General features: G+C 35.0%; 1 protein-coding gene across 11 annotated transcripts in view; it reads right to left on the bottom strand.

Moving 5' to 3' along the window:
- UNC79 (unc-79 homolog, NALCN channel complex subunit) overlaps positions 1 to 20,762 on the bottom strand; it is a 300,682-nt gene that overhangs the window by 198,952 nt on the left and 80,968 nt on the right. For 10 of the 11 annotated variants that reach the window (XM_031952318.1, XM_031952320.1, XM_031952321.1 and 7 more), the window contains exons 11-13: positions 9,682 to 9,710; positions 4,317 to 4,555; positions 3,109 to 3,280 (exon numbers count right to left, since the gene is read on the bottom strand). In XM_031952318.1, the coding sequence (XP_031808178.1) occupies positions 3,109 to 3,280; positions 4,317 to 4,555; positions 9,682 to 9,710 (440 nt within the window). The remainder of the gene's footprint in view (positions 1 to 3,108; positions 3,281 to 4,316; positions 4,556 to 9,681; positions 9,711 to 20,762) is intronic. The other variant, XM_031952328.1, reaches the window with a different exon arrangement.

The following is a 20,762-nucleotide window of genomic DNA, read 5'->3' as shown; positions in this document are numbered from 1 at the left end:
ATTAACTCTTACTTAACTATTAGATTGTAATCTGTTTTATTTTAGGTAATATTATTCAATGTTCACTATGTCCAGAACTCTTTGTTTCTCTTCTTTATGAATTTCTTGAACTATTCATGATATATAGGCATGAGATTTTAGTATATATTATCAGCCTTTGGTCAATATTTCTTTCTCATAAACTATATTTTTCCAACATATTTTTCACTGTTATCTCATAAATCTACCCTGTTATCTGATATTGCATTGAAATTATCTACATTAAAATACACATTGATTTTATTTGGAAAGTCTTATTGAGCTCTTTATAGAATTTCTCTACTTTCTCATCCATTGAAGCTAATATTGTGACATAAGGCTTGATTTTATTCAGGGTGTTCTTTTTTGCAAATGCTTAACATGATTACTGAAATATGAGATAACTGGATATCCCATGAAATAATGTGTATTCTTGTATTTGATAAACAACAAAAACAATTCTGCCAATTTCTTAACTGCTCCTCCAAAGAGAACCTAGTTTCCCCCTTTACATTTAGCTGCTGCTTCTTTTTGTCCTCTGGTTTATAGACTATGTCCACTCAGTCATCACTGGACAAAGATCTCACATGTAAAGTACCAACAACTAAATTCATTTTTACAAATGATTTAAAAACTGTATGATTCTTACCCCCTAACCCTTTTCTGTCTAGTAAACTTTGTTTATACTGGGTTTGAGTTCATTTGGACCCCTTTTTTTTCCACAAGAAAATATTATTCCCAACTTCAATGAACATTCTAATTATGTCAAAATATGTTGGCTGCCGTTCCCATACAAGGGATATAATAAAATCAAGCTTTAAATTCCAGTAAATAATTGAAAAGTGTTGGAATCTTTACAAAGTGTTAAGCCATTAGAGTTGATAGAGACAATAATTATCTAATTTAGCATGGTTCAATATGATTGATTAGATCTTAGGAGATATTTTGGGCCAGAACTTGAAACAAGGTACTAAGTACAACTGATAGAAACGATGCTTGTGTTCACACCTTTAGAGAGCTCATAAGGATCTAAGTACTCAATGGAGTTCACACGTTTGGGAGATTTCAGGGCTTAATATGGCTTAGTATGAGATATCCGAATTCACACCTCCTTTAGGGCCAGAGAGCACTCTGGGAGATAACCCAGAATCCCTCTCTCTCCAGAAGGAGGAGTTAACCTTTGGGAGATCATATATATACAGGAAGCTCTTAGAGCTTGAGAGAGTTTTCTTGGGAACAGGGAGGAAGCCCACAAGTCCTGTCTTCGAGGCAAGAGACATTCCTTGTATCTTCTACCTTGGTGCTGGCTGGAGTCGGAAGGACAAACCTTTGGATTTGGAGACATTCTGGCAGAGCTCTTGGAACCAAGCAGAGAGATAGGCCTGAGCTAACCGAACTACATTGAAGGACACAATAAAAGTTCTGAACTTTTATCACCTGGCTGTGTTTTGGAAAAAGAACACCACAGAAAAGGAATATGAATGATGTGAAAACACTACTAATAGAAAAAAATCAAGTCACTGGAGATCACTATTCATAGACATCTATGTCACATTCCACAACAGGATGCCATTTCATGTAAATCTTAGATATGTTGGTGATTATTGACTTTATGATCTTTAGTAGTTAGCCTTCTATTTTGGAACTTTGTATTACTCCACTTCTACTCCCATGAAAAAAGAGGGGTAGTAATTCTTCACTGCCTTAAAAGAGGTTAGGCTCCTATTTCCAAGAAGATAAGAAATATTCATAATCCCTTTTTTATTCCTGATCATTACAATTAAGAGAAGCATTTAGGCTCAGGCAATGAAATATTTCAATAATGTTTGGTTATTTAAATAAAGCTGGATTTAGGCTGAAGAGGATATTTATAAGGCCAGGAATTCTAGGGATCACAGCTATCCTCACTCCATCCCCAAAACCAATTCTGTTTAGAGGCCACCTGTAAACAATCTTAGACTAACGTGGCAATAATAGTCCAAATATCTCTAGCACTTTGAGTTTTACAAAGTGTTGTTCTTCACAACTTTGTGAAATAGCAAATAGTGTTTTTTTAGTTGTATCCAACTCTTTGTGACATCATTTGGGGTTTTCTTGGCAAAGTTACTGCAATGATTTGCCATTGCCTTCTCCAGCTTACTTGACAGATGAGGAACTGAAGAAAACCAGGTTATTAAATGACTTGCTCAGGGTTACACAACTAGTAAATGTCTGGGACTAGATATGAACACAGGAAGATGAGTCTTCCTCACTACAGGCCTGACATTTTATCCACTGTACCACCTAACTACTCAACAAATATTATCATCATCTCCTTTTAACAAATAAAGAAATTGATACTCATAAGGTTGAAGTGATTTCCCCTACTAAGTGCCTAAGTGCCTAAGCTGAGAATCTTCTGATATAATATCTCATTTTTCCTATTATACAATGATGCCTTCCTAATATAATATTAACAATCAATAAAACTTGTGGTTGCCATGACCATCCAGACTGTGTCTGTATTCTTTCTCCCAGTTATGAGACCTAATTATCACTAGTTTGGAAACCCACCATACCCATTTCAGCAGAAATTGTGAGTTTAGTTCCCTGGGACCATTCAAGCTGTTCTGAACTGTTGTGGCTAAATCAAACACATTGATGTCGGATTATTCATTAACAGAGCCAAATGGAATATTTCAATTGTCCTGGAATCATATATTGGGTCATGTGTAGAAACAGCCATTAAAATAACCCCAAACCTATCAATAGTTCCCTAGGGCCTGAACTATCAAGCATGTAGATAAATGTCAGGTCCTATGCCACTGTCTGTACTGTACTAAAACCAGAAGTAAAACATCCTATCCTGGCAATGTCAATGCTTGGTTGTGGCCTAAAAAGTACAATATAATTCTCATGCAGAACAGTATCTTAAGCTTATTGTTTCCTCTCCATTTTACTACATTATTCAGCCAACATTATAAAAATAGAAATGCACAAGAACAAATTTCCTCATCTGTGGAATCTCATAATGAGAAATACAATGAAAGATAATGGGTTTTAAAAAAAAAAAGTATACACACAAATAGATATATAGATATATGTCCTTACTAAGAACCATATTCCAAATTGGCTGAGCAGTCGTTGGTCATGTTTATCATCATCTTTGTTATCAAAGTCAGTGTTATCCAAGGAGTGATGGGAAGAGGAAAGCCCCATTTGTCTTCGACGATTTAGTTCATATTCTCTCTGCTCAGCATGAAACTCAGCTTCCTTCAGCAAGCTGTAAAAAAAGGGGGGGGTGGGGAGGGAATTTTCATATCAAACAGTCTAGAAACAAATCGTTGATAGTGAAGCATTATGGAAGGATAGCCAAGAAACAGAAGTATTGGTTCAGTCATCAGAGATCAGTTTGGCATAACATATAAAACAATGAATGGATTTAGAATCAGAGAATATGAATACTAATTCTGGCTCTGTCGTGTAATACTTGTAGGACCTTGGGTAAGTCATTTAACAGCCCCATAGAGATGCTAGTTCCCTTATAGATGTAAAAAGATGGGGATTTAACTAAATAGTATGTCATCCTTTCCAGCTATGTATCTATGAACCTGGTATCTATGGCCTTTTGAGGCCTTGTTATACTCATCTGGAGAATGGATATAATCACTAATAGTATCTCTTCTAACTATAAATATATGATATTGTAAAGCATGAATCTCTCAGGATTCTAAATAATGGTCATTTAGCCTCACCTTTCAACACTTTCAGTAGTAGGGAACTCACTTCATTTGTGTTGTACATCTCTTTTTTATAAATTGAAAAACTAGGACACAGAAAAGTGACTTCCCTCAAAACACACAAGACAGCCATTGGAATGATGGAGGCTAAGTAAAAATCCAATTCCGTTTATAAGTTCTTCCATAGGATTTCAAGGTCCCCTTTCCCTATCTTTAAGTTTATCAATGTTGTAAATACACATAAGACTATTGGGGAAGACAGGAGATTATTTAAAAAAATAAATAAACTGACAAAGTTGAAATACAGAACAAACACACACCCCAAAAAAAGGCGTGAAAGAGGAGCAATGTAATTTTTTGACATATGTAGTGGGGAAAAAAATAAATGAAGAAAAGTATTTACATTTAAGATTTTTTTTTCACTTCCAAAGAAATATCATAAGTCAGAATGCTCAAAAAAGAGATACATCTCATCAAATACAGTCACTGCAAAAAGTTGGTACATCAGAGTCTACACATCTTTATTTATGGATAAGAAGTAATCCTAGGTGCTGGCCATCAACTCTGCAGTCTAATTACCTAATCACAGCCTCTACTGTACACACAAGTTCCTCAGCCCCACATTCCCGTGTGTTGATGGGAGGAGGTGACGTCTGATACAGATGTGTCTCTGCTGTAGCTCCTGATGACCCAACTTCGTTATTATGGTGATTTGAATGGCACCTTTTGCAGTACCGGACAGGCCTGTTTCCATGGCGACCACAACACCCTGCTGAGAAGCAGGTAACAACAGCCCTCCTCACATGAGAACTACAGTTCTGAAAATTAAAAAAAAATTTTTTAATTAAATAACCAATGTAAATTTACTTAAAAATTGGAACAAAAGGGAACTTGAGATAGACAAACATCAGGATTCTTCAAAATGGACATCAGCATTTGAAAGCAAGGCTCTCCATAAGTACAGATCTCTCTCAGTTAGGTTTCAGTAAGGATGAAGTGACCCAAAATGTTTCCTATTGATCTAATAGAATCAAAAGGTCAAAAAGAGAAATGTTTCAACTCTAAATAGCTAAAAGAAAAATTAAAGAAAACAAAACATCTAAATATCAACTATGCTGCAAAGCTCTCTCTAAGCATACCTCAAAGATCTCATATTAAAAAGAGGCATGAATATTTTCCCCCAAAACCCACACTCTTTTCTGAACTTCCCTATTTCTATTGACAACTCCACCATTCCTCCAATCACTGGATGAAACTTAAGTATTATTCCCTGATTCCTTATTATAATTCATCTAAATAGCTAAATCTTGTTATTTTTACTTCTCTGCCATCTTTTACATCTTTGGCTTAGGTCCCCTTCTCTCCCACTCACACAATCACCCCTCCACTCCCCCAGCTCCAGTACAAACTGTCTTCACCTTCAGCATAAAACTGCAATAGTTTCTTAATTAGCCTTCCTGCCTCCTTTTTCCCCACTCCAAACCATAATCCACACAGCTGCCAAAATCATTTTCTCAGAGCCCAGGGCTAGCCATGTCACTCCTCTTAACAATAAGGTCTGGTAGCTCCCTATTTATTACCTTTAGAATCAAAAATAAAATCCTTTGAACATTAAAACCTTTCACAATGGCCTCAAAAAAAACTTTCCCAGTCTTATGACACATTATACAACTTCTCGAATTCTATGGTGGAGCCCATCGAACTGCTCACTCTTTTCCCCTACCTGCACTTTTGCACTAGCTGCCCCAAGCCTGGAATGCCGTCCTTCCCTCCTTTGGCACTCATCAAAGTCCGGTCAGACTTTCCACATGAGGTCTTCCTTTCTAGCTAGCACCCTCCTTGCAGAATCACCTTGTATCAGTTTTGTGTTCACATATATACCTATGTGTCTCTATTAGATGTAAGCTCGTTGAGAACAGGAGCCTTCATTTTTGTCTCTGCAGGTTCGGGGTCTGGCACAGGCAACCTACTGATTGGTTTCAGCAGTCCGGGGGCTTCACCACCAGGCCCAGACACTGATCCTAATTCTCCCCCACTCCACCAGTTTGGAGGGGCAAAACAAAACATTTATCCCCTAGCAGGCGGCCTTCGTAGTGACAAGTGTCTCCGCTCTATGCCAGCCCGGCATCGGTGCCAAACATAAGCCCCAACCTGGGCCTCTTCCTGAAACCTTTCAGACAAGAGGGCCCAGGGTCCCCCCTCCTCAGCGTGATGTGCTTCAGTTTCTCGGCCTGGGGGTGGTAGTGATTATAAATCCGGCCCACCCAACACATGGGCCAGCGGCCCTCACTGCGCTTCCAAGCCTTGCAATTGGAGGGCTCAGGCACTATCCTGTGCCCTTAGGAGCCAAGGGGGGCAGGCCTGCGAAAGACTCCCAAAGGCAGCAGCGCCCTCCCCGCCCCTTCATGCAAGGGCACGCGACCCCGTTGTGTGTGTTTTTATTTGCTCTAGGAGGCAAATACATAAAATTATGAATAAATAAGTGAAATAAAGAATAATTCTAGTAGTGGAAGAGTGGGCCATACCAAAGAGTGGCTACAATTCCAGCCCATGATTGGCCAGCACAGCTCTGATGCCCTGCCTTCAGACCCTGGTCCTCAGGCAGCAAATGTAAGACTTCATGTGCTCCAAAGATGGATTTCTCATTGGCTAGTTTTTATTGGGGAACCACTTATACATGTGGTCAAGTTTATTTTATAGGCAGGGGTGTTTATGTGCATATATATGTACACATATTCATGTATATATTGATATATGTAGGTATCTTTCCAACTGATATATATATGTTCAAATATGGACATATGTGTGTACCTTTTTTTTAACCAATGTGGTTTTATTTCACAAATATTATTGAGGGAACTACCTCCCTTTACCTTCTTTTGGAGGTTAGCACCTGATGTGCAAATGGCGGCCCAAAGAGCTATTTAGAGAATTTAAGTGAATTGTTTTCTGATACAAAGCTGGGATGTTACAAGCTGCACTTTCTGACTCTGAGGTTATTTCTTTATTTATACAGTCTCTCACATGTATTAACATGTAAATACATGTTTATTATCCATTCATGTAAGTTTTCTTTCGATGCAAACACAGTAATACTATGTAAGAACCAGAATTGTGTCTGTCCTCCAAAGCTTAGCTTGGTTCCTGGAGATTCATCATGTCAAAGTAATGGACTTTTTACCCTGGTTGCTTTAGAAATAGAGAGATAGAAAGATAGATAGATAGATGTCTACATCTATATATAACATAGATAATGATATATATTGCTTTAGAAATGTATAATATTGTTGTGCCAGAGTTCTTTTTTATTATCCTGGCTCAGTTTCCCTAATTATCCTGACTCAGTTTCCCTAAATTGTCCTGCCTCAGTTTCTCTGAATTGTGACCTAATTGTTCTGGTAAATACTGCAACATCACCCCTCCCTCCTAATCATGATGATCCAGATAAGGATAAAAGACCTTCTATCTTAGACATCATGATCCCAGCCCTTCCCTACTTACCAGAATGCCTCCCCCATCCTGTCAGTCAGTACCAGATCCATAGTCCTGTTCCAGCTCCCAGCACCCTGACTCTGCCCCTGTGTAGTACTCTGTCTATCCCCTGTCTCCTGTGTCTGAGCCACGTGTATATATATCATTGAGAACTCACATTATTGCTGGATTCTTGGGGATGATAGTCTCATTCAACCCTGGGACCAAACTATGGATCCATTTGGTCTCAGTAAATCTCTCTCTTTCAAATAAAATATTAAATACTCTCTAATCTCTATCTTGCCTCAGTTTCTCCAGCATTACAATATATAGAAATATATACCATAAATATAAGAAATGAGACATGTAGGGACTACATTCTGCATCATCACAGAATGTCTGTTCACCCCTTTTGAAAGCAACCAGAAAAATCTTTTTGTTCAACTTCTTCAAAACAGGAATTTTTCATTCTACTCTTATCTTTTAGTATCCAAGGGCACTTCCAAAACTTTTGTGGCACTTTTGGGTGGCCTTATTTGACTTGACTGGCTGCTCCATGTAAACTATTTGCATTCTCATCAATTCTCTGTGGGAGGCCCTATATAATGTGGCAATAAGAACCATAGGAACACTGCAAAGGCAAAATAGGGATAAGAAGACACTTCTAAAAACTGCTTACAAACTTCAAGTAAAAGGGAGGTAATACATTCCAGAGATAGAGGGTGTGAAAATTGGATATTGACTAAAAGAGATTCCATAGTTTTAAGAAATATTGTAAGATCTGGCCTTAGTAGTAGGAGTGGAAAGCACTTCCTTACCTACCAGTAGTGACTTGAGGGTCTTCATTTACACCCCCATTACTGACCAGCTGGGACTTGAAATTCTCTAAATATGGATAAATTCACTCCAAAAGGCTGAAAGGCTTCCTAGAGACTCCTATTCAAATGTAAATGCCCTTGGCAAGGAACATATTGTAAGTTCTTAGTTTAGGATTAATTTAATAAAATTCTTTTGAATCTTGGCAGTAGCTGAGGGCTAAAGGAGCCTGTAGGTATAAGACATGGCATAAGCACATGAAGGTACTTAAGGAAGGGAGATGAAACAGTGGTGCTGAAAGGGGAAGAAGGATAACAAATCATTTATTATCTGGAATTAAATATAGGCACTATATTGTTTACAGGAAACAATTATATTAAAACAAAGTTTTGAATTAAATTTTGACTATTACACAACATGTTTAGCTTTGTATCCTTGAATTTTCCATACCAGAGTCAGGTTTTCAAACCATTGGAGTGATATAATTAATGACAGACTAACAACTATTTCCCAAAGTCTTTGTTTCTCTTAATAGTTTGATAGAAGGGCAGCTAAATGATGCAATGGATGGAGCATAAGCCCTGAAATCAAGAGGACTCAAATTTGATCTCAGACGCTCAACATTTCCTAGCTGTGTGACTCTGGGCAAGTCACTTAACCCTAAATGTCTTGCAAAAAGAAATACTAATTTGATAGAAACATTTGTCTTTTCCCTTTTTAGTATAGAATGTCTATTTTAGACATTTACTTCTCTCAAATCTAAGATATTCTTTCAACTTTTGAGTTCATTTTTTTTCTCAATATGTATGTTTTCTAATTCTGACTTTCAAGATCATCTTCTTCCTTCCAATTTCCTTTCTGTTTAGCATCATTGTTTTCTCTTTCTCACTCTGGGTTTATAAACATACATACCATACATTATACTACCTGTTGCCTTTGGGGTTCTGTTTTCAATCTGCTACCTCTAGTTAGTGATACAGCCAAAACCAAAATCAGAAACAGATCTCCTGGCTCAGAGACTAATATTCTTTCTATTACAACATATTGCCTCTCTTGTTCTCTTTTTCTATTCAAACAAGTATTAGACTAAAAAAAAAGATGGAAAAGATGTAGAGAAACTTATGGTTGGGGGCAGCCTAAAAAAGAGAGAATTTGGGGGCAAAGAAGTCATTTTAATCATTTATCTTGACATAAATGACTATCTTCTATGCATAGAAACAGAATTAGGATATTTTGTGCATCTATATTTTGGCACATACCCCTTCCCACCACCATAAAAGTCTTTTTAGCATGAAAGATGCATCATTTCAATAAATTTAAGCTCCACATTTATCATTGTTCAGATGTTTTGGTGAAGTGTTTTTTTTTAAACTAATATCTTATCCTATCATTTTGGTTTAATTACATTAAAAATAAAATTATTTCTATTATTATCAAGCACACCATATGGTGTGGGTTATCAAGATCAGGGCTGGGAAACTGACCATCTAAAAAGTAAGCAATCTTGCATGCTAAATCACTTTTCCCCCTTTACAAATTAAGATCACATAGACATTTTGGAGACCATGGCATAGAAATGAGGCACATGTTCATGGAATGAGATTATGAAACAAACACAGAAAAGTCATGCCTCACCACACAGATGATTTAGTCTTACCTTTTTCTGACATATAGCAGATATTTCAGCTGTAAGGGGAAGGTATACAAAACATCAACAGAGAAGGAAAACCCACCTCACCAAGGACATCCAGGGGAGAAAAATAATATTATATTACCTCTAGAATTAGCCCCAGAAAATCTACATTTTTCTAACTCCAATATAGATCTCTGCTTCATCTTGGATACATCTTCAGGACTAAGTAGTTCCTTATTGGGCCACAAAGTAATCTTAGAACTATTTTTCATCAGTGGTGAACAGCATACATCATAACCATCAGCTTCATCATTATCATAACATCTTACCTTATGTTTGTTTCTGTATTTATTATATCAAATGATATTCATAAAAACCCTGTGAGTTAGGTAGTACAAATATTACCCTCTTGTAACTAAGAAACTGAAGTGGTTTTAGATGAAATAAATCAAAAAGATCTGTTCACAATAGAAGTGCAAGCAAATGCCTATTTTATAGTATAGATTAATAAATGTTTTTTCATTCATTTTTTTCCTTTTAAAGCATTACTCTAGTTCAGCAGTTCTCAAACATTTTGGTTACAAGACCTCTTTAGATTCTTGAAAATTACTGAGGATCCCCCTCAAAGAGTTTTTGTTTGTATGGGTTATGTCTATTTATATTTATCTATAGGTTATCTATAGCTATCTATATTTATTGTTTCAGTTTTATTATGTTTCAGTGTTTTATATAGAGAGATATGCATATATAATATTAATGTATTTGTATCTCTCAGCATTATTATGAAAACAATTTTAATTTTATGTATCCTGCAAAAGAATCTTGGGGATTCCTCAGGTCACATTTTTGAGAACTACTGTTCTAGTTAATGAATATGCCAATAAAATGTCCCTGGCTTACTAGATGCATAGATGTGTGAAGTCAGTTTAAAGTACAACAGTAAAGCTTTAGACTATGAATGTAGGTATAGATTTATACATTTATAAATTATTAATTTTGATTATAAATTATAAAATTATTTTATATAATTTATAATATATCATGTCATAACATAATATTTTATATAAAATTATAAATTATAAAAATGCTTACATTTATACATTAACACCATTTCTACTTTAATCACTTAAAAATTCTATCATTTTATCAATTGCAGGCACATCATTGGTATTTACGAAAAACACAAAGATCGCAATCTCACCAAGTCTATTATGAGTCTTCAAAATTTGATGTGGTCCACAAGTTTCATTACCTGGTGGCCAACCTTCTGTCATAAGTTGGACTCCATTAGCAAAGCCATGATAATTTAATATTATTATTAATAATAATAATGCTTTGGGAGAAGACTTCGGAGAAGGAATATCGCAACAACTTATCAAAATGAAAATTGATTTATCCACTGATTATTTTGTTTATGCAATGCCAAATAAACAGTTTAACTTATTTCTTTGCCCCTGAATTCTTTACTAGTTATAACATTTTTCTCTACCACATTCTCTTTAAAACAGCAATTATCTCTAGATAATGAAATAGGTGAAGGATCATTATCCCTACATAAAGTTTTTCAGTACACTATCTTGTTCTACTCCATCCTAAACTAACTTTCAATACAATGGTAAAAACTAGAGGAATAGCAATGGTTGCAGAAAAAGGTTTCTGAGATATCTTTTCCAAGTTTTATTTTTTACCTCATTAAGTCAACTCGCAATATATTTGGATAATCACCTCACATACACATCACCAGATCCGGGAAGGGGAGTGTGTGTGTGTGTGTGTGTGTGTGTGTGTGTGTGTGTATGTGTGTATGTGTTCATTTTGACTGATCTGGTTTCCATACTACCTCAATGAGACCATTACAGCACCTAAAATTCCATAAGTCATTTGTCCATATGGAAAACTTTTCTGGTTAATGGTTCCTGTATTTGCTGATTATATCTGCTAATGACTGCTTAAGGAAGGATGAGTTGATTTCTAGCTGAGCAAACTGGTACTAACTACTAATCCCTATTTAGCTCCATCAGTGACTACTAGGAATCAAAGATAAAACTTAAAAGGCTGACTTAAAGATGGCTTTCCTTAGAACCTCTGTGTAGCCAAGGAAGGAAACAATAAACAAGCATGGAAAAAAAGGACTATTTGCAGAATGAATCACTGAGAGGAACCACAAAGTCATATAATTGAACTCAAGATTTAGCAGTAGATAGGTAGTAATATGGTTAATGAGAAACTAATAATAAGTGACTGTACTAAAGAGATGGCTGTCCATGATGATCCATGAAACAGACAAATCCACAAAATACTTTGCAAGACACCTTAAAGAAGGTATTCCAAAAGAATGGAAAAGAGCAGAGGTGGTATTTTTAACCCTAAAAAAAAAAACAAGAAAAAAATCAACTACCCCATATACCTCCTTTCTCATTTCTATTAAATCTTTGTGAGAATGGTATATTTTGATTCTTATTCAGAGTAAAAATTTAGAAGGGAACAGAAAGACTTCTGTAGAAGATATCCTATAGCAAGTTTCATTTTTATAATGATATCATTAAGAAATTTAGAGAATGTAAGATTCTATTTATTTGTTACCAAAAAAAAAAAAGTTAGCTTGGCAAAATAAAAAGGCATCTTAAAAGCTCTTTTCCAAACAAAAATTTCCAATGTTTTTGTTAAAATTATATAAGATTCCATAATAGAGGCAATCACAGAGAATTCCATTCAACAATAGTCTGAGTATCAATACCAAATGAGGCATAAAATGAGGAAATATATACTAATCAGTGATGATTGTTTCTGTCATGGAAGATGTGCTTTGGAAAGTCCAAGAGAAGAAAGATTCCCTTTTCCTAATGCTCCATTTTTTCCAAATAACTTAGTACTGATTCCACCAAGCTGCATAACACTAAAGGGAAGATTCAGTGAGATCCACAGCCTTTCAAAGGAGATCATTTAGCAATCCACAGAGGCAAAAATGAAATAGATGAAAAATATGTACTGTTAAGATCATGACTTGCAGTCTCTTGAGATATTCCATCAATATAAATAGTAACTTGAACAAGCATTGAAATAAGAAAATATGGGCCACAATAAAATAGAAAAAGAAAAAATAGGTCTATATCATTTTGGGGAAGCAGTGTAATGCAAAGGCCATCTTTTTAACCAATGATGCTCAATAGAAGACCAAGTCACAGAATGATCAAAATTTCAAGTGACTCAAAGATACATAACAGATTTAAGTGGGCTATGCCACATTAACATGTATGACTAGTACATGGCAAAATACTAATAAAAAGACACAAAAATCAAAAGTAAATCTCTCCTCAGTCCAATTCATCCTACAAAAAACACTCCAAGTGTATTTTAGTTGAATAAATCTAAACATGTCATTACCCTACTCTCATATATTCTAGTGGTTTACAATTGCCTTTAAGTTCAATTAAACTTTTCTATTTATAATTTTAAGCCCTTTCCAACCTGAATGCTACCGATTTTTCTGGCCTCTTCAAACATTACCCACCTCCTTGCTGGCCTTTGCAGACCAAACTGGCCTTCTTTTTGTTCCTCACACAAAGCAAACACCTCCAGGCAGAATCAACAAATAAGCCCAAACTTTCACCTCAAGAACTACAGGAGATGGGACTGCTGAGCAAGAGAAGACTGAAGGGTCCTCCAGAGTTGCTAACTGTCAGGCACAGGTCTGTTGATCAGACATGGTCAGGGAGTATGAGTAAGAAGGAAAATGCACACAGCCGTGTGAACACAGTAGTAAAGGAAAGAATCCAACCATACATTGTCCCTATAGAAAATCTAGGTTCATACTCAAAAGGAAATAACAAAGCTAAAAAAAAAAAACCCTCTCCTGTTTCAAAGAAAAGTGTCAAATGGTCACAAGCCCAGAAAAAGTTATTGGGAAATTTTTTAAAAATCAAATGAGAGAGATTGAAGAAGAGTTAAAAAAAAATAAGAGCAACCCAAGAAAAATAAATTTTTTAATTATGAAAAAAGTAAACCAATTAGAAAAAGAGATCCAAAAACTTAAGAAAGAAAATAATTCCTTAAAAACTAGAATTGGGCAAGAGGAAGTGAATGATGTTATATGACACCAAGAAATAATAAAATAAAATTTTTAAAAATGAAAAAAGTAGAAGAGAATATGAAACATCTCATTAGAAAAACAATTTGTCTGGAGAACAGATAGAAGAGAGACAATATAAAAATTATTGGACTATTTGAAAATTATGATTTTTTAAAAGTCTACATACATTATTACAAGAAATTATAAAGAAAATTTCCCTGAAGTACTATAAGAAGTAGTAAATATGAAATAGAAAACAATCCATAGATTACCATCTGAAAGAAATCCCAAGATGAAAACTTATGGGAATATTATAGCAAAGATAAGAAGAAAACACTACAAGCAACAAGAGAAAAAAACCACTTAAATACTCTTGAAATATGTCAGGATACTGCAAGATCTAAAAGCTTCTAGATTAAAAACTGAAGGGTTTGACAGATTAAATTTTACAGAGCAAAGGAACTAGATTTGTCATCTAATATAACTGAGTATAATCCTGAATTTTAAAATAGGATATTTAATAAATTGAAAGACTTTTAGGCAAACATGACAAAAAGACCAGAATTCAATGGAAATTATGACATATAAGATTAAGGAGAAACATAAGGTAAGCATTAAAGACCAATTATAAAGGACTCAATAGGCTGAACTGTTTCTTATATGGCAAAATGGTAACTATACTCAAGATTATTGTCATTACTTGGATAGTTTGAAAGATCATACGTTGATAAAAGGTTTAGGGTTGAGTTAAGTATAAGATGTCTCTAAAAATAAAATTGGATAGGGAAAGGTAAAATGGAGTAATTATACAAATGAGACATGAATATAAGAGCTTTTACAATGGAAGCAGGTGGAGGTAAAGGGCTGGTAGTGCTGGAATCTAACATTATAACTGAGTTAAAGAGGGAATAAAATATACATCTTAGGGGATAAAAGTTTTCTAAATTTATAAAGAAATAAGAGGGTGAGTAGATAGGACAAGGGAAGGACTTTTAGATGGTAAGGGGGAAGGAATAAGGGAGAAACTCTGAGAGGAGTAGGTAGATTAAGGAATAGGAGGGCAAGGTAGTGGTTAGAAGGAAATTAGTGGCATAAGGAGGCATAGGATAAATAGGGAAAGAAGGATAAATAGTGAGGAAAAATAAGATAGGAAGGAAATATAGAACTAATAATTATAACTTTGAATGTGAATGTGATAAATTCACCCATAAAATGGAAATGAATAGCAGAATGGATTAAGAATCAAAATTCAACAACAGGTAGTTTATTAAAAAACACAATTCAAAATGAGAGATACATACAAAATTAAAATAAAAGGCAAGAATAATGCTTCAGCTGATGTTTAAAAAAAGGCATGAATAGCAATCATAAACTCAGACAAACTTAAAATAAATTTAATTAAAAGAGATAAACTAGGAAATTACGTCAGCAATATTATTCAATATTGTTTTAGAAATTATAGCTATAACAATAAGAGAAAAATAAATGGAAAGAATTAAAATGGGAAATAAGGCAATATACTATCTCTTTTAGTAGATAATATGATGATATATCCTAAGAATATATGATGATGCTATCCTAAGAATTCAATTAAAAAGTTAGTTGATATGCCCAAAGAACTATTAAACTTGTATAATCTTTGATCCAGCAGTATCTTTACTGGGTCTGTATCCCAAAGAGAACATAAAAAAGGGAAAAGGACCCATGTGTGCAAAAATGTTTGTGGCAACCCTTTTTGTAGTGGTAAGGAACTGGAACTGAGTGGATGCCCATCAATTGGAGAATGGCTGAATAAGTTATAGTATATATGAATATTATGGAATATTATTGTTCTATAAGAAACGACCAACAGGATGATTTCAGAGAGGCCCGGAGAGACTTACATGAATTGATGCGAAGTGAAGTGAGTAGAACCAAGAGAGTAGAACCAATTGTATACTGAAACAATAAGATTATATGATGATCAATTATGATGAACTTGGCTCTTTTCAACAATGAGGAGATTAAGGCCATTTCTAACAAACACGATGGAGAGAGTCATTTGAATCCATAAAGAGGACTGTGGGGACTGAATGTGGATCACAACATAGTATTTTCACCTTTTTTGTTGTTTGCTTTTTTCTTTCTTATTTTTTTTTTCCTTTTGATCTGATTTTTCTTGTGCAGCAAGATATATGTGGAAATATGTATAGAAGAATTGCACGTTTAACATATATTGGATTAGTTTCTGTCTAGGAGAGGGGGATAGGGGAAGGAATGGAAAAAAAATTTGGAACACAAGGTTTTGCAAGGGTATCAGGACCTGATGGGGAGATAACAAAATCACATGTAAAGAACTTTTACATACAAGACAAACATGCATACAAACATATGTGCACATGCATGTGTATATGTATATGTGTATGCATATGCACATACATATATGTTAGATGTATATTGTTCTTTATCTGTTGTCTTGTTATCTCTTCAGCTGGATAAGAGCTCTCTGAGGACAAAGATAAGACTTTTTGCCTTTCTTTGTATCCCCAACACTAAGTGCAATACCTGGTATATAGTAAATATTTAACAGTACTTGCTGATTGACTTACTGACTGACTCTCATTTCAGTGAATTTGCAGCAGCCATCCTCCATCTATCTGCCTCAAAAAAAAAATCCCTCATTTTCTTTAGGATAAGCTACATGAATCTTCTGACTCCTTAGCTGCCTTCCTTTCTTCAATTTCTTATTTTTCTTTCTTAATTGCCTTGCATTTAACTACCTTATATTTATTTTGTATGTATTCCATATATACTTATATATGCACATGTTGTCTACAAGCTCTTTAAAGGCAAGGGATACTTCAGTTTTTGTCTTGGTAACTCCAGATTCTAGCACAGTTCCAAGTTGCTAAATAAATGCTTTTTGATTAATTGATTTTCAAAATAATTAGCCTATACTGGGTTAGATAGATATTTTATAGAGATCTACAGGAAAAATTAAGACTTTTACAGAATTTGCAAAGGGGAAAAAGACACAGGAGGTCAGAAGGCATGAGTAGTTTTCAGTCTATGAGTAGAAAAGGACCTATATGGCATTCATATCCATCAAAATACCAAAGTAAAAGGTAGAATTTTCTAAAAAACAGAAATGTCTAAAAGTGGAATGAGCTCCAATGAAAAATAGCAGCAGCCTGACAAAGATAATGTGGAAAGTATTGCCTATTATGGATGGAGAGTTAGACTATTTCAGACACCTCAGCTACATAAAACTTGTCCAGCCCTTCCTCCCCTAGTCAGGTATATTATACTTACTTCACATAAGTGGTATTTGACGAACAAGTCTTTGTAAAGAAAAAGATTCAGGTGATGATGATAATAAAAAATAACAAATAACAAAAAATGCTTTATAATGCATATAAATTGCTATATGCTATAATTAAGGCTCGGGAATTTATATTTTATCCTGGAAACATGGAGTTTCTGGAGCTTTGGGAGCAAAAGAGGGCAAAAGTCAGACTTGTGCCTTAGGAATATTATTTTGGCAGCTTTGTGGATGATGGATTAGAGAAAGAAGAAGCTAGAAACAAGATTCCTTAGGAGTTATTGTAACAAGCCGGATAAGAGATATTAAAAATAGAGATAAGGGGAGAGGTGTGAGAGATGTTGTGAAACTAAATCAAAACCTCTTAGTAAGATTGATTGTGGGAAGTAAAAGAGAGAGAGAAATCAAGGATTACCAGAGTTAAGAAACTAGATAACTGGAAAGTTTATAGTGCCCTTGACAGAAACAGAAAGATTCAGAAAAAGGATAGGTTTCGGGGAAATGAATTCTATTTTAGATATTTAATTTGGGAAGTCTAAGGAACATTCAGATGGATTTTGTTGTCTGTAATTCCAGTCATATTCAACTCTTCGTGACCCCTCATAGGGTTTCCTTGGCAGAGATACTGGAATAGTTTGCCATTTCCTTCTCCAGATCTTTTTACAGATGAGGAATTGAAGCAAACTTAACTAAGGTTAAGTGACTTGCTAAGAGTCACACAACTAGGACAGATTTGAATTCAGAAAGATGAGTCTTCCTGACTCTAGTCCTAGCACTCTATCCACTGTACTACCTTACCTTGGTGGGCAGGAATTACCAGCAAATGGAACTAAAGGTCAGGAAATGTATTACAGCTAAATGCATAAATTTGAAAGTCATATGAGCTAATAATATCACCAAAGGAAAAGCTGGAACAAGGGAAGGGAACAGGACAGAGTCCTGAGTGACGCTTGAGAATAAAGACTTCTTCCTTCCAGTGGAGAAAAAAGTCAGACAATTAAGACGAAAAGCAGATGATAGCAGAGCCATGAAGACCAAGGGCAAAAAAAAAAAAAGTAGCCAGGAGAAGAGGGTATTTGACAAGTTAAAAACTAAAGCAGAGTCCAAGAGAATGAAGACTGAGAAAAATAAATATTATGCTTGTCACAGCATTTAAAAAGCATTTAATAAAACAAACACAACATGTTTATTTGAACTAATTGAGAGACTTAGTTTATCTGGCTTGAGCATCATTACTGTTCCTCCTTCCTTTCACCAACCTTATTATTATATTATATTAAAAGGCATAGCTTTCAGCTCAATAAAGCTAATTGTTTGAACTGTCCCCTTTGTTGCATTCCCCTTCACCTCCTCTAGGACTTTGATTCATTAGCCATCACCCTTTTGTCAATCTTGTGAAATTTCATCCTATTCTCTTATTCCCTTTCTATCAACCTACAAACATTCTAATGACTTCTTTAACAGAAAGGATGAAAGGAAGAAAGAAAGTAAAAAAGGAAGGAAGGAAGGAAGGAAGGAAGGAAGGAAGGAAGGAAGGAAGGAAGGAAGGAAGGAAGGAAGGAAGGAAGGAAGGAAGGAAGGAAGGAAGGAAGGAAGGAAGGAAGGAAGGAAGGAAGGAAGGAAGAAAGAAAGAAAGAAAGAAAGAAAGAAAGAAAGAAAGAAAGAAAGAAAGAAAGAAAGAAAGAAAGAGCTCTCTTGACCCTTCTAATGAGCTAGGTGCTATTCCATCTCTCTGTCTTCCTTTACCACTAAGCTCCTTGGAAAACTGCCTCTACCTCATGCTTCCAAGGCCTTCCCCATCCATGCTCTCTTTCTTCAGCCCCTTGAAATCTTGTTTCCTCTGGTACCACTTTACAAAAATTGTTCTTTCAAAGATTGCCACTAACCTTCTTACTGCCAAAATCAAAAGCCCTTTTTGAAAACATCACTGATCATCCTTTCCTACTGCATTTGTCCTCTTTTAGTTTTAAAAGTATTACAATCTCATTGTTCCCTTCTTGCCTTTCTTACCACTTCCCCACTTGTTTTGTTAGCTCCTCATCTGATAACTTCCAGCAAGTTATGCAGTAATTCTGGATCTACATCTTAAAGAATGTATCTTCCAAGGTTCCATCCTTTGTCCTCCTCTCTTCTCTTTGGCAATATCATTTATACTTGAAGTTTCACTACCACCTATAAACAGATTATTTCAAAATTTTTATTTTCAACTCTTACCTCTAAACTCCAATTCAGATTTTCTAAACTCCAATTCAGACTTTCAACAGCTGAAACTACATTTTCAACTAAAGGTCCCACTGTTACTTCAAAGTTCTACCTTAATATGATATTTCAGCAAAATATAACTACTATATATATGCATTGTAATAGTAAGAGATCATTTTATATGGCTTTTTACAATTTAATAAATCCTATGATATAGATAATGTATTAGCCCCACTTTACTGAGAAGGAGACTGAAGCTGAATTCAAATCCTGGTCTTCTGAGTCTAAGTCCAGCATACTTATTAAGTCCATCATTCTTATTCATTATAATTCTCGTGGTAAGAGTTCCTCAAGCTTATCAAAATTCTAGCCCAATCAAGGTGAGATAAATTTGAGCAAAGTTTTTCCAAAAACTCAACTATTTCCTCCTCCTTTCTGTTAAATTTACTACCTTTCCCTCTCTGCTGGTCCAAAAAATTGAAAACTCAACTTTTATACAGGAAGACTCATATGAGCAAAGTCATGATCTTAGTTACAAAAAGAAACTGATTCACTCATTAACCTGACTTCCCTTGCCACCATTCATATTCTGTATTATATGTATGAAGCAAAAATACTAAATGTTTTTTTAAATAATGAAACATGGTTAAAACCTGCTTTCATCTGATATCAGAAAAATATAGTCAAAAGAACAATAATGTTTATAGTTACTACTATAAAGTTAAAGTTTCTATTAGCAATTTATGACCTACAAAGAGTTTTCTTCAAAACCATCCTGTGGTGTGCATAGCACAATTGTTATCTCCATTTTATCTGTAAGGAAATTTAATCTCAAAGATAGTTTGATTTGTCTATAGTCATATAATTAGTGAGTTGCAGAATGAGGAGTTAAGTGGTATGATGTCAACTCCAGGGCATTTCCCACAATATTACCCTGTTCTACAGCAGAGATGTCAAACCCAAATAGAAAAAGGATCACTAAAGTATACAATAACATCCCTATGGGCCACATACTGACTTAGAATATCACAAATTAATAGCATCTATATTTTATCATATTTTTAAAAATTTGTTAAACATTCCTCCACTGCATTTTAATCTGGTTCTAACTCACTGGAGAGTGTAATAAACCACAGAAGTCTGCAACCCATGTTTGACACCTTTGTTCTACAGAATTACCAAATCTCTCTCAGATGCCACCTAAATAAGAATCTTCTCTTGGACAAACATCCAAAACAAGTTGTCATTCATCCTTTTGATCAAAACCTTCAGAGAATAGGGGACTTATTACCTCCCAAAGAAGCTCATTGTGATTTGTTGGAGGACTAATCAGACTAATCATTAGGATGTTTATCCCTTAGTCAAACCTAAATTTGTATCTTTTTATTTTCTATCTATTGTTTCTGGTTCTGCCTTCTGGGACCAAATAGAACAATCCCTTTTCTAATACCTTTACTGAGAGAAAGCATTTTAAATACTTAAAGAAAATTATATTATCTCTCCAGGCTACATATTCCTATGGTCTTCCTGCCA

This window comes from Sarcophilus harrisii, chromosome 2 (assembly GCF_902635505.1).
Source record: "Sarcophilus harrisii chromosome 2, mSarHar1.11, whole genome shotgun sequence".
Lineage (NCBI taxonomy): Eukaryota > Metazoa > Chordata > Mammalia > Dasyuromorphia > Dasyuridae > Sarcophilus > Sarcophilus harrisii.
The sequence above is the reverse complement of the archived record's forward strand: the minus strand, read 5'-3'. Positions and strand labels throughout refer to the sequence as shown.